The following is a 15120-nucleotide window of genomic DNA, read 5'->3' on the forward strand; positions in this document are numbered from 1 at the left end:
CTTCATGGACCTCTCTCCGTTACCTCCTCGAACAGAATGCTCCACAGTATTGCCCTGGACATTTCCCGGACAAATCGGCCTACAGAAAAAACTGAGGATCGGTTGCTCAAATCGGAAAAGAGAACGATCGAACGGTTTGGACTTTTCCAGAATGTACAGATTGTCAGTCCGTCCCTAAACTACAGGAGAATTTGCCCGATTTTGGCTGCGATTTACTCCTCCCTGAGTTCGAGAAGGCGTGACCCGACTTTGTGTCTTTGTGTGCGATTTTTAAGCCGCTGTGCTCCTCATGTGTGTGGTGTCAGTGTGACTCTGAGCTGCTCTGTCAGACTGTAACCACCAAACATAAACAACGCTACGATAACAGCCGATAAAACAGAGCATCAGGGGCATAGGAGTGACGGACACAGAGATGCAAGATACAAAATCAGGATACAGCGAAAATAAACAGAAGATTTTATTCCTCAACTCTCGTAAAGTGGTAAATTTAAAGTGCAGCATCTCATCCACATTATCCATAGAAACTGTCGTCCGCAAATAATGACATCCAGTCCACAAAACAGCGCTATTAATCTAGTTTGAGGCGTTCTTTGAAAGTAAAAAGTCAAGAGTATTTCCTCACGTGTGTCTTTTTACATCCACACAGCGCACAGATCGAGGTGAAGCTGCAGATTAGAGATAGTGACTCTACTTCCTGTGGACTTTTACGCTTTAAAATCATGTATGTGAAGTATTACACCACATTTCACAAATAATAATAACAGTTTTAACTAAAAGTGCAGTGCTCTGATCTTTTGAACACTTCTCAAAGCGACATAGACAGGAAACAGCAGACGCAAACTTTATAGCTGTGGTGATCAGACATATCCCGCAGCAATTTTAGTGATCAGAGATTTTCAGTATCGCAAGATAGGTGACCCTGCTCATGTTTTTTAAGCATTAAAACACCAGTAATTGAGTAAATGCAAGATGGATAAGTTTAACGCTACTGTGAAACTCTATGGAAAAAGATCAGATGATGACAGACCCTCCACCAGAAAAGCTACAGAGTGCATCTTTAACGTCACAAGTTGTTAGTTTACATACGTGACCCTCTATTGTCATAAAACTGTGAAAACATAGAAGGAAAGAAATAAGCAGAGAAGTGGGCACCTCGTGGGTACTGATGCAGTCCTGAGTGGAGAGGAGCTGAGGAGCAGAGACAGACTGTTAGTGCTGAGAGCCTGAGACACACAGAGCATTGTTCAGAGGAGACACGAGGAGACAAAGCAAATGGACAGGAGTTACACACCACTACTGACGTTATCTGAGAGTGAATGGTGTCGCTTTAAAAGTTTTACAACTCAGAGCGCCCACAATAGCCCTAAAATAGGAACAATAGATGAATATGGCGGGCTAATTAAGTCGAGAAGTCGAGAAAGTGTGTGAGATTGTCAGCTAGATCCACACTAACGGTGATGTACAGTGGGGCAAAAAAGTTTTTAGTTAGCCACTAATTGTGCAAGTTCTCCCACTTTAAAAGAGGCCTGTAATTTTCATCATAGGTACACCTCAACTATGAAAGACAGAATGAGGGGAAAGAATCTGGGAAATCACAGACTTTACTTGCAAATTATGGTGGAAAATAGGTATTTGGTCAATAAAAAAATTCATCTCAATACTTTTGTTATATACCCTTTGTTGGCAATGACAGAGGTCAAACGTTTTATGTAAGTCTTCACAAGGTTTTCACACACTGTTGCTGGTATTTTGGCCCACTCCTCCATGCAGATCTCCTCTAGAGCAGTGATGTTTTGGGGCTGTCGCTGGGCAACACGGACTTTTAGCTCCCTCCAAAGATTTTCGACGGGGTTGAGATCTGGAGACTGACTAGGCCAATCCAGGATCTTGAAATACTTCTCACAAAGCCACTCCTTCATTGCCTGCGCAGTGTGTTTGGGATCGTTGTCATGTTGAAAGACCCAACCACGTTTCATCTTCAATCCCCTTGCTGATGAAAGGAGGTTTTCACTCAAAATACACTCACGATACATGGCCCCATTCATTCTTTCCTTTACACGGATCAGTCGTCCTGGTCCCTTTGCAGAAAAAAAGCTCTAAAGCATGATGTTTCCACCCCCATGCTTCACAGTAGGTCTGGTGTTCTTTGGATGCAACTCAGCATTCTTTCTCCTCCAAACACGACGAGTTGAGTTTTTACCAAAAAGTTCTATTTTGGTTTCATCTGACCATAGGACATTCTCCCAATCCTCTTCCGGATCATCCAAATGCTCAACAGCAAATTTCAGATGGGCCTGGACATGTACTGGTTTAAGCAGGGGGACACATCTGGAACTGCAGGATTTGAGTCCATGGCAACGTAGTGTGTTACTGATGGTAGCCTTTTTTACTTCACTAGGTCCCCCTGTATGGATCTGGGATTTTTGCTCATCGTGATCCTTTTGACCCCACGGGGTGAGATCTTGCGTGGAGCCCCCAATCGAGAGAGATTATCAGTGATCTTGTATGTCTTCCATTTTCTAATAATTGCTCCCACGGTTGACTTCTTCACACCAAGGTGCTTACCTATTGCAGATTTAGTCTTCCCAGCCCGGTGCAGGTCTACAGTTCAGTTTCTGGTGTCCTTTGGCAGTTCTTTGGTCTTGGCCATAGTGGAGTTTGGAGTGTGACTGTTTGAGGTTGTGGACAGGTGTCTTTTACACTGAGAAACTGTTCAAACAGGTGCCATTAATACAGGGAACGGACAGAGGAGCTGCTTGAAAAAGTTACAGGTCTATGAGAGCCACAAATCTTGCTTGTTTGTAGGTGACCAAATATTTATTTTACCGAGGAATTCACCAGTTAATTCATTAAAAATCCTGTGATTTCCTGGATTCTTTCCTGCCATTCTGTCTCTCATAGTTGAAGTGTACCTATGATGAAAATTACAGGCCTCTCTCATCTTTTTCTGAGTGGGAGAACTTGCACAATTGGTGGCTGACTAAATACTTTTTTGCCCCACTGTATATTAAAAATAGCCAACTTATAATGTTGTTACCTCATCAAAAACATGGCAAAAGTTCTGTTTTGTTTTATTCACACACATTTGAATAAGCCTTTATTATTAAGGTCGTTCAGACCGGAGCGTAAAGGCGTCCAGTTTATATGCAAAGTTTATGTGAACACACGTCTAGGGCGTCCTGCATTTTTGCGGCACATCTTTGGGCATCAGCATGGCATGAATCTGGCATTGACACGGTGCAACTTGAGCGTTTTGGCGTCAACGCTCTAGATGTGTGCCCAAGGTGTCAGAAGACTGCAGCGTATAATATATTATATATTATATATATGTGTATGTGTGTGTGTATATATATATATATATATATATATATATATATATATATATGAACAGACCATTAGTCTGTCTACATCTTTAAAGCTCAAAATAATCTGCTACAGCTTCCTTTTGTTCAGTAGAGATTGGCAGTTCCAGAGCTGAAATCATCCAGATAATTCTAATGAAGGCGTATGGAGTTTAAAAACACAGTGGAGCACTTTATTTTATGTTAAACAAGTGTAAATGAAACAGAACACAACTCTAAGTCTGTTTGTGATGAGGAAACAACATTATAACAGGTCATAAAATTTCATAATACGGGCCCTTTTAAAGAAGACTGAATGGACGTTTTTGGGACTTGAGTTAGAATCTAAACTCTATATTCACGTGTTTAGCCCACACATTAACAGCCCTCCCTCCCTCCCTGTACACCCATCCTTACATTCTTCTCGTCCGTGCCCCGTTGCGTCCTCCACCACAGCTGGCGTTTCCTCTCTGCAGAGTTATTTGTTCCATTTCCCAGTGTCTCATCTTCCTCACAATCAGCCTCCTCTTTCTCCTCCTGTAAAAACAATGATAGACTCACACATGATACGGATCTGTCCCATAAGGCATCGAACACTACGCTGCACAATGAGATGGGACAGGCTGTTGACATTAGATTACATAGACAGTGGAGGCGGACAGTATCTTAACAGGGTTTGAGATTAAGCTGGAGGTCATGAGAGGGCTGAAATGCAAAAAAGGTAATAAAAATTGCAACAAGCATAAGAAAGGTCAAAAAAAAATTTATTTTAGAAAATGGGCAGAGGTTTTTTAAGAGTGAAAACGTTTACTTTTGCTTTGGACCCTACCTGGACAACTGAGTGATTACACAGTTAGAATAGTCTCAATTACCATATTTTTCAGATTATAAGTCGCACTTTTTTCATGGTTTGGGTAGTCCTGCGAAGTATACTCCAGTCCAACTTATATATTAATATGTTCACACTGAGAGCTGCGAGAGGGCACTCTAGGCTTGTGTGTCAGTATCTGCTGCTCCTATTCCTCCTGCACCACTGTCACTTCACTCTACTGTGCATGTCTCCTGCAGAAAGAGCCTCTGTTCTGTCTGTTCATGTCTGTTGATCATGAACGATTACTTCTGTACCACTGAAAAGTTTAAATTTAAGTGACTTCACTGACAACCAAAACATTCTGTTGGGATTCAGAAAGGCCAGAATAATTCTAACTGGAGTCTGACAACAGCTACGCAGAAGAGGAAGCGGCACTCTGTTTAACTCCAGAGGTCGCAGAGTTGCTCAGAAGTGACACAGAGGATGGAGAATTCAATGGATTTAGTGATTTGGAGTGAGATGAAGAGTTTGGTAAACTTGTTCTGTTGTTTATGTTATAGTTTATCTGAAGAACTGTTCATATGTGACATTAACAGTCTGTTGTTCTCTGTTCTATTGTTATTCCTCTAACTTGCCTTTCCAGATGAAATGTCAGTTTCTGTTCTCTGGCTTTATAAAATAAATTTCCCCAAAAAAGTGCGACTTTTAGTCCGATGCGACTTATGTTTTTTTCTTCTTCATTACGCATTTTTTGGCTGATGTGACTTATCCTCCGGAGCAACTTATAGTCTGAAAACTTTTGTTTTTCAGCACTATTAGCTATGTGGCTTTCGTTTCGTTTCTGTAAAACGTAATCAAATGTGCACAAAGATGCATTATTACTCAATCTATATTTGAGTCCTCCTTGTAGGAAATTATGCCACAATCTGCCAATGGATCGTGGATGCCTGGGCTAAAGGATCAGTCTCAAGTGTCGTCTGTTTGTTTCGCTTAATACACTTTATAATCCAGTGTGCCTTATGTATGAAAATAGATGAGAGAAGTCAGTTTATTGATTATTGCGCCTTATAATCCAGTGCTCCTTATAGTCCAAAAAAAAAAGATACATAATTTCCAACAGCCATAGTGTAGGGTCTTCATAGTGTAGAAGAGGACAACCCACTGAAGTAACTGAGTTAATCTTGGAGATACTTTTTAATTTTCATCTCTAGGGAATTTGTGTATTTTGATTAAAGGTCCTATATTACACAAATATATCGTCAAAAACATACCTGGAGTTGTGTTTGTTTCATTCACACATGTTTCAGAAATCCTTTATTATTAGTTTGCCTTCATGTCCACCTTGTGATGTAATGCAGTGGTAGATTTTGTTCAGGAGAGATTGGCAATTCCAGGACTGAAATTATCCCAACAAAAGACACAACTCCAGGTATGTTTGTGACGAAGAAACATTAAAACATAAACCAGAAAATAGCGTAATATGGGCCCTTTAAAACACACAAAACAAAACGAGCTAAAATAAAATGTACAATTCTTTGCTTTGCTATAGTGGTTTATTATTGTCAGTGTGAGATCAGGTGAAAGGGCAGGGCTCAGTGCTGATCGATGCTGTATTCAGACTTGTGGGTTTACAAGGAGCTATTGACCCCTCTATAAAAACCCCAATCTATAAACGCATTACAACACCGAGCAGGAGGAGGGACAGAGACGAATAGAAGGCACAAAAATCACAAAGAAATTCAATTAAACCAAGCAAAACCAGGGGCTGTATCTTCACATTTTAAGGCCGGTGAATAAGACATGGATGGATTGGACATTTAGACAAAGAACGCCTCATGATTGTGTTAATAAAAATGGATTTGTTGAGCTAATTGACCGTGCTAGAATCTTCCTGAAGGCCATGTAGTTTCCTGTTTAATTCAAGGCAAAGGGGCTATTCGTGGAGATAAGTGGATCTTCTGCTCCTCTGGTCTTCTCTTCTTCATCCTCTGCTCCAGCTGACCCTCTTTTCCAGATCTTCTGCTCCATCTAACCCTCTCCTCTGCTCCATCTGACCCTCTCTTCTTCACCCTCTGCTCAAACTGATCTTCTCCTCTGCATCCTTTGCTCCATGTGAACTTCTCTCCTTTGCTCCTGTGTTCCATCTAACCCTCTTTTCTTCATCCTCTGCTCTATCTGACCCTCTCCTCTTCATCCTTTGCTCCCTCTGACCCTCTCCTCTTCATCCCTTGCTCCATCTAACCCTCTTTTCTTCATCCTCTGCTCTATCTGACCCTCTCCTCTTCATCCTTTGCTCCATCTGACCCTCTTCTTCATCTTCTGCTCCATCTGACCCTATCCTCTTCATTCTCTGCTTCATCTGATCCTCTCTTCTTCATCTCCCGCTCCATCTGAGCTTCTCCTCTGCTCCAGCTGAACCTCCTCCTTCATCTTCTGTTCCATCTGACCCTCTCTTCTTCATCCTCTGCTCCATCTGACCCTCTCTTCTTCATCTTCTGCTCCATCTGACCCTCTCTTCTTCTCATCTCCTCTGCTCCATCTGACCCTCTCTTCTATCTGCTCTCTCCATCTGACCCTCTCTTCTCATCTCTGCTCCATCTGACCCTCTCTTCTTCATCTGCTCCATCTGAGCTTCTCTGCTCCACTGAACCTCTTCTTCATCTTCTGTTCCATCTGACCCTCTCTTCCTCATCCTCTGCTCCATCTGACCCTCTCTTCTTCATCTTCTGCTCCATCTGACCCTCTCTCTTCATCTGCTCTCTCTCTGCTCCATCTGACCCTCTCTCTCATCCTCATTCTGCTCATCTGACCCTCTCTTCTTCATCTTCTGTTCCATCTGACCTTCTCTTCCTCATCCTCTGCTCCATCTGACCCTCTTTTCTTCATCCTGCTCACCTCTCTATCTCTGCTCCATCTGACTCTCATCTCTCTCTGACTCTCTCCTCTTCTTCATCTGATCTGACCCTCTCTTCCTCATCCTCTGCTCCATCTGACCCTCTTTTCATGTGCTGCCTGGTGCTCTGTCTGAACCTCTTTCAATGTTGCGTAATACCGGACCTTTAAAAACCCTGCAGAACCCTCACAGCTCACCATGTTCTCCACGGGCTCCTGCAGCCACAGCCGGATGAGCGTGGCCAGGGTGTAGTAGAGCAGGAGCAGCATGATGGGGTTGACGAAGTGGAACCAGCGTCTGTTCTCGTGGAGGGACAGACGCCATGTGGACGAGCAGTTACTGTGAATGATCGGAGAGATGCCAAACACTCTGAAACACAAAAGAAGATAGGACAATAGGGTCAATCAACAAACTATTTAGATTTAACTTTTGAGCGTTTTTTACTTTGGAGAAGATATTAGGCTTGTCAAAAGAATCAAAAATCAGATGCTAAAACTAGTATCGAAACTAGATACTCATTTGAGCAGATATCGATCCTAAAAAAGTCACATTGACAGGACAGAAATGAACCTTTCCTGAATCACTTTAAAATGATCTTGAGCTGTATCAGAACAAATATAAGAGCACCTAGACTAGAATACGCCCATGGACCACAATATAAGATATAAGTCCACATTAGAATATAAAAGAAAGTACTTTTATTTAATGTTCTATTTTCAAATTGGGTGAGAGAGAGCTGAGCCCCCTCTCTTTCCCCTCCGCCTGCACTCCCCCACACAGGCCATTGAAGTAAATGCATCTTTTGTGTTCCTGCAATGATGAGTTTCAATAAAAACTTTTAAAATATTATCAAGTTCCAACTTCCAACTTCATTCAGGCCTAATTGAGGCTACTTTTAACATCACTGAAAAGCAGTAGGACACCAGGACTAAACCAGAAGTAAACCAGAAGTAAAACAGGTCTAAACCAGGACTAAACCAGGTCTAAACCAGGACTAAACCAGGACTAAACCAGGCGATGGCTGTGCAATGGTTGCGCTTAGCCCCGTTTAGCCCAGTGAGGTGCAGAGCTCTGTGTCGGTGTTCGGTCCTTTTACCGGCAGTCACCCAATAGTCTACGTGTGCGCACATCCAGGCCCTTCCTGACACTCAGTCCTGGTTCAGTTCTGGTTTAGTCCTGGTTTAGTCTCGCTTTAGTCCTAGTTCAGTCCTGGTTTAGTCCTCCTGGTTCAGTCCTGGTGTAGTCCGCTGTGTCATGTCTCCCCAGTGCCTCTTTGGTGGGCCTCACCTATTGAAAACTGCTGCACTAGATGATACAGTAATTGTAATATTTGGCATGGTTAGTTCATGGATGGGAGACCACTGGGAATATAAAATACACACACACATACGAGAGAATACACAATGGTGCAGCAGCGACTCTAGTTGTCTAGTGTAAACTGTTCTTGTGTAATTAGGCAAGACACTTCATCCACAAGTCAGACAGTTACTCACTCGCTTACTATATTCACAAGGACACAACTACAGTATTGGGCAAGACCTGGAATCAAACCGCCATCTTAAATGTGCGTTGTGTAACCTGTCACCTGTTTGTTTCTATGGATATGTCATTGCTCTGCCTGGAATATTCCACAGTATGACGTTAAAACACGCTACCTTACATGTATTCAATTACAGGTGGTTTTACAGCTCGAAAATACATAGAAAAACTCTCTCCTCTCCACAAATATGACCTGTAACTTGGTCTGGTTTGGTCTCCGTGAAGATAGAAAGGTTTAATACCATACTGTGAAACATTCCAGACAACGAAATAACATCTGGAGAAAAGCGTTTAACAGACCCTCCACCAGAATAGTCACACAATGCACCTTTAATAGTGAGAAGTTAACTGCTTTCTCTATTGTGTTGTTTCATTTCCTTCAGTGCACTATCCCTTTAAGAACAATTGGACATTTTTAACTGCTGTCCAGTCACAAGCGGTAAGGAGGTCACATGACCCCAGCAAATAATGAAGAAACAGGAAGAATGCTGACGTCTACCATGACAACATAATGGATTCTGAGGTTTCCTGCACTGTAAAAAGTACAATATACTGTTAAATGACTTTTCATCACTAAAGTAGGTCTGTGTCAGTGATCTTTGTCAGTGGTTTCAATTTGTATTTTTTCATGGTAAAGTATTGAGCTTTTAGTTATGCTATAATGTTCTTACCTCATCAAAAACTCATCTAGAGTTGTGTTTTGTTTCATTCACACGTGTTTAAGTAATCTTTTATTATGAGTCTGTCTACAACATCAAAGCTCAAACATCAAAGCGTAAAATGATTCTCATGAAATGTCATTAAGCGGTAGTTTTCAAGTTATCAGCCACATTTTACATTTACTTCAGTAGAGATTGGCAGTTCAGGGGTTGAATTTACCCACATGATTGTAGTGAAGATGTATGGAGTTTAAAAACACAGAGAAGCACTTCCTGTTTGAGAGAAGAAACTCAGCCTTAAATATACGCAGGGGTTTGTGTGTCAAACGTGTGTGAATGAAACAAAACAGAACTCCAGGTCCGTTTGCGATGATGAAACGTTATACAACATAGATTAGAAAAAAGCCTAATATGGGACCATTTGGGGTGAGATTTTATAGCCATTTTTTAGATTTTACATGCACTTATTTCTTTTGTTACTTACATAATTTTACTTGAAATAATAATAGTAATAATGCATAACACTTGTATAGCGCTTTTCATGACACTCAAAGATGCTTCACATAGATCAAGGCAGACACAAACACAAATGAAAGACTTATTTTGAAGCAGTTATGAACATGTGAGTTTTCGGGACTTTTATGAAGTTGTGAGTGTAGATGAGTCTCTGATGGGTTTGGGCAGGGAGTTCCAAAGGGTAGGGGCAGCAGCGGAGAAGGCCCAGTTCCCCCAGGTCTTGTGTTTAGTCCTGGCGGTGGGAAACAGGAGGTTGGCGTCGGCTGATCGGAGGACACGGGTGGGGCTGTGGTGGTGAAGGAGCTCAGAGAGGTAGATTGGGGCGAGGTTGTGGAGGGACTTGCACGCGATGTTGAGGAGTTTGAACTGGATGTGCTGAGGGACGGGGAGCCAGTGGAGATCCCTGAGGACAGGTGGCGGCAGAGTTCTGGATGTACTGGAGTCTACTGAGGAGTTTGCGAGCAGGCGATTACAGTCGTCGAGGCGGGAGGTGACAAAGACGTGGATGAGGGTTTCACCAGACTGAAGGGAAAGGGATGGGCGGAGGTAAAAGAAGGCGGCTTTGGTGATGTGTTTGATGTGGTGTTCATAGGAAAGGGTCTGATCGGAGATGGTGCCAAGATTACGGACGCTGGAGTAGGAGGAGACTGAGGAGCCGTCGATGGAGAGGTTATTGTGGGTTTTGGTGCGTGTTTTGGGGCTAATGATGATTATTCTGTTCTGTCGCAGTTGAGTTGGAGGAAGTTTCATTGGAGCCAGGATGCAGTTTTTGAGGGTGGACTGTCTGGCCGGGGTTATGGATTTGGTGGACAGGTAAAGTTGGATGTTGTCTACAAAACAGTGGAACTGAAGGCCGTGGCGCTGCATTATATGACCAAGAAGGAGTTTGTAGAGAATGTAGAGGATGAAGAGGAGGGGGCCGAGAACTGTACCTTGAGTGAGTGGTGCAGAATGGAAGAAAATATTGAAATGAATCAGATGTACCAGTTGAAAAGTCTAATTGTCGACAGCAGTTGTTCTCGACATTTTCAAATCAAGTAACATTGAAAATAATGTTGTAGCACCAGTGCTGGTCCATTATAGCCATTGGTAACGTGGCTCCTTATTTTACTCTTGAGTCTGATTAGATCTTCAGATTCCAGACTCTCTTGTCATTCAGAGGAGCAGCTAAGTTTTTCTTTTGATTTGGAAGACAAAAACAAGAGATTAGAGACATTCATCCATCTATTTTCTTCCATTTGTTTGGGGCAGGAGCAGCAGTCTAAGCAGGGAGTCCCAGACTTCCTCCACCCCAGACACCTCCGTTTCCAGGCCAGCCAAGAGACATAGTCCCTCCAGCATGTTCTGGGTCTTGTGCAGATGAGTCTCTGATGTGTTTGGGCAGGGTGCCTCCTCCAGGTGGGACATGTCTGGCACACATCTCCAGGGAGGCGTCTAGGAGGCATCAGATGCCCGAGTCACCTCAGCTGCTCCTCTCGACATGGAGGAGCAGCGACTCTACTCTGAGCTCCTCCCATGTGACTGAGGTCCTCACCCTATCTCTAAGCAAGTGCCCAGCGGCTCTGCAGAGAAAACTCATTTCGATCGATTAGAGACAGTGATAGGCTAAAAAAGAGGTTGTGTGTAAATGTGACCAATCACAAGCAGCGTTAGGCAGCTGTGAAGACTTTCCTGACATTTCATTGGTTTAGAGCTCACACACGCTCAAATAATCGCTGTTTTTAACATACATGAGGAAATATGCAGATTCTTGTGTATTTTATAGATATACATTGTTGTTTGTAAACTTGTTTCCATGGTCGTATTATTGCTTTGCCTGAAAGGCACAGTATAACAATAAAAAAATCTATGTCACATTTATTCAATTACAGGTGCTCAAAAATAGTACAAAAACATGCATTGCTTCAGTGAGTGCGTGAGACTCTCCACAGATTCCTGTTCCTTACCTATATAACCGCTAGCATTGGTGAGCTTCATTTGACTGGAGCCGAGCACTATGGGTGACGTCACACTCCCTAAGTCTACTTCTTTACACAGTCTATGGGGGGATACTATGTGGTTTTATAATTGTTCTGATACAGTTCAAGATTATTCTAAAACATAAAAACTCACACTGTCATAATATATAAAACCAACAGAATGCCACACTTGGCCCCTAATTTATCTAAAATCACATAATTCTCACTGTATGATATTTTTTACAGTGCAGAGACAGTCCAACAGATTTACGAGCTGGTGTCTGAGTGGCTCCTTTGACTTTGTACCAATGGAAAAGAAGAAAGCGTCTGGTGTTTTCCTGCCTCACAAGGCCACACAGCGCTGACATGAATGGGGAAAGTCCATTGTAAACGTGAACAGAGGAAACACAGGGAGGAAGTAAACAGACCCTCAGCTCCAGTGAACCCGAGCCAGACCAGTGCTACGTCAACAGCACAGGGATAGAATAAGGAGAAATGGAACTGAAACGATCATAATAATTGATAGTTTGCAGTAGAGATGTAACAGTAACCGAAATATTGTGGTATCGTATCATCAAACGTCTCACGATAATATCATGGGCCATCACAAAATATCAAATGACAAGTTTCTTTGCTTAATTTCATTGTTATGGTGCAGCAACAGCTAAAAAACAGAGAGAACTACATATACCATGATGCTTTGCTCTGTTTTAATCAAATCTACATGATGCAATAACTGTTACTAAGCAATTTATAATATTAATTATTTGGATTACAGCAAAAAAGCAGTATATTCATAATTTTGTCAGACTCCACAAAATATCACAATTAATGTCGTACCACGAATCCTGAAAATATCGTACAGTGAGATTTGGATAGCGTCACATCTCTACTTTGCAGTGACATCATGTTAGGGGTGTTCTACGTGTATGTGTATTGGTGAAATTGGCAGTATCTGAGTCTCCACATCACTGACAGCCTAATATGGTCCTCTACTGCAGCCAGCATTGTAAAGAAGGCCCACCAACACCTGGATTTTTTAGGGAGACTCAAAGTAGAGCCCTGCACTCGACCCAACGCAAAACCGTGCGGCCAGGACACATTTTGAAAGCTCATTGCGGGTGCCGGCGAGAGCGAGACTGCACAAACTGAGGTCCCGCAAACTAAATAAGAGTGTAAAGTAAAGTATAAAAATTATTAATGTATGCCCATTGCACAAAATTTGTGCTGAATATTTTATTTGCCATTAATGAAAACATTTTAAGCAGCCTAAACTTGCAAATGTTTAATCTCGCGCTAATTTCATGTTTGATAAAGCTTAAGAAAGTGAATGTCTCATCTTGCGGGATTTGCGGGAGGGAGTGGGACAAGCGGGAATGAAAATTACAATTCTTTGTCTGTGCGGGCGTTAGCGGGACTGAAGATTTTGTCCCACGCACACCTCTAACTCAAAGCTACTGGACTAGGCCTCCATGTCCTCTTCTCTTTTATAGATGTGGGGTGGACAGTACTGCCCAGTCCATCACAGCCCAGAACAAAAATAGCTCTGCAGTGTATGTTCAGAGAGCGGAGAAGATCACTGCATGTGACTACAGACCATCACCACCACCAATGACATTTATGAGGAATGCTGCAGGAGACGGACCTCCAGCATCATGGAGAAGCCCTCAGTCTCTCCCTCCACCTGTTTGTCCCTCTGCCGTCTGAGACTGAGGAACATCAAAGGCAGAACATCTGGGCTGAAGTCCAGCTTCTCTCCTGAGGCTGTCACACTTTTGAACAGTGCAAACTTCCTGCTTAGACTGCCAATCCTGCTGCACGTTTTATTTGTCTGTTGTAACTGCTAAATGCTTTTTAATGTACCATGTAATATCGCTTATTTATTATTGTTCTTATCTCTTTTAATCACTGGGCCTTGGGGAACACATTTTGTTCTTTCATGTGTGTCTCTCAGACGCTTGTACAACAAATAAAGCAAACCTTGATAGTAAAAACACTCTTTACTTAGACAATAGAATGTGAACATTAAATCTCGGTACTTTCTTTTATATTCCCATGTGGTTTTATATTTGTGTAATCCCTCAGTGGTCCAGGTAGGTTCCATAATGGTCCATGGGCATATACTGTATTTTTCGGACTATAAATCGCTCTGGAGTATTAAAAAATGTGTAATGAAGAACAAAAAAAAGCATATATAAGTCACACAAGACTATAAGTTGCACTTTTTGGGGGACATTCATGTTATAAAATCAGAGACCAGGAACCAATATTTCATCTAAGTAAGTTAAAGTAATAACAATAGAACAGAGAACAACAGCCTGTTAACGTGACATATGAACAGTTCTTCAGATAAACTATAACATAAACAACATAACAAGTTTACCAAACTCTCCATCTCACTACAAATCACTAAATCCACTGAATTCTTCATCCTCGGTGTCAATTCTAAACATCTCTGCGACCTCCGGAGGTAAACAGAGCGCTGCTTCCTCTTCTGTGTAGCTGTCGTCAGTCTCAGCATCAGTTCCAGTTGGAATTATTCCGGCCTTTCTGAATCCCGACAGGATGGTTTTGGTTGTCATTGAAGTTCAGGCTTTGTCGATCCATTCAGTGACTTCAGGAAAGTTACATGGCGCACCCTCCCAGTTACCCTGAAACTGTCTTCTTCATCCCCGCTTTCCGCCAGTCCCTCACAAGTTTCTCGGTCACTTCAAACTTTCTATCTGCTGCTCGATTATCGTTTTCAACTGAATATTTCACTACTTGCAGCAGGACACGTGTAGGAGACAGGCACAGGAGGGCGCAAAGTGACAGTGGTACAGGAGTAACAGGAGTAGCAGATACTGGCACACAAGCCTAGAGCCTCTTGCTGCTGTCATTTTAATATAAAAGTCGCACCAGAGTATAAGTCGCAGGATTACCCAAACCATGAAAAAAGTGCGATTTATAGTCCAAAAAATACAATTCAAGTCTCTGTGCTCTTATATTTGTTCTGATACCATTCTAAAGATATTCAGGAAAGATATTCTCAGTTCTGTCCTGTGTTTTTCTATCGATACTTGACCAAATGAGCATCTAGTTTCGATACTAGTTTAGGTATCGATAAATATCTGATTGTTGATGCTTTTGACAACCCTACTGCACTGTAATTGAAGTGCAGACCAATATTCTGAGTAAAAAAGTATACATTGAAGTATCAGAATATGTCAACTAAGTCAATAAATACTATAAAAAACGCTTAAATCAAGATGAATCAATATTGAAAATGCAAGTTCAATAATAAATGTGTAGTTCAGCCATGCGGGAGGAGCCACAGGAGCTAACAGGGCTGTTCTTAAATAAGTCACAAATAGGAAATCAACGGAGGAAGAGGAAACAGGCGCAGGTCCAGCAGTTATTATCA

General features: G+C 42.1%; 1 protein-coding gene across 1 annotated transcript in view; it reads right to left on the reverse strand.

Moving 5' to 3' along the window:
- Nucleotides 1-15120, reverse strand: part of LOC110174909 (piezo-type mechanosensitive ion channel component 2) — a 238212-nt gene that overhangs the window by 104721 nt on the left and 118371 nt on the right. The window contains 3 exon segments of the mRNA XM_055152112.1: nt 1153-1188; nt 3759-3878; nt 7243-7414. Of these exon segments, the coding sequence (XP_055008087.1) occupies nt 1153-1188; nt 3759-3878; nt 7243-7414 (328 nt within the window).

The sequence above is a fragment of the Boleophthalmus pectinirostris genome, unplaced genomic scaffold (genome assembly GCF_026225935.1).
Source record: "Boleophthalmus pectinirostris isolate CB_2022bp ecotype Guang Dong unplaced genomic scaffold, ASM2622593v1 HiC_scaffold_16, whole genome shotgun sequence".
NCBI classification, from domain to species: Eukaryota; Metazoa; Chordata; class Actinopteri; order Gobiiformes; family Gobiidae; genus Boleophthalmus; species Boleophthalmus pectinirostris.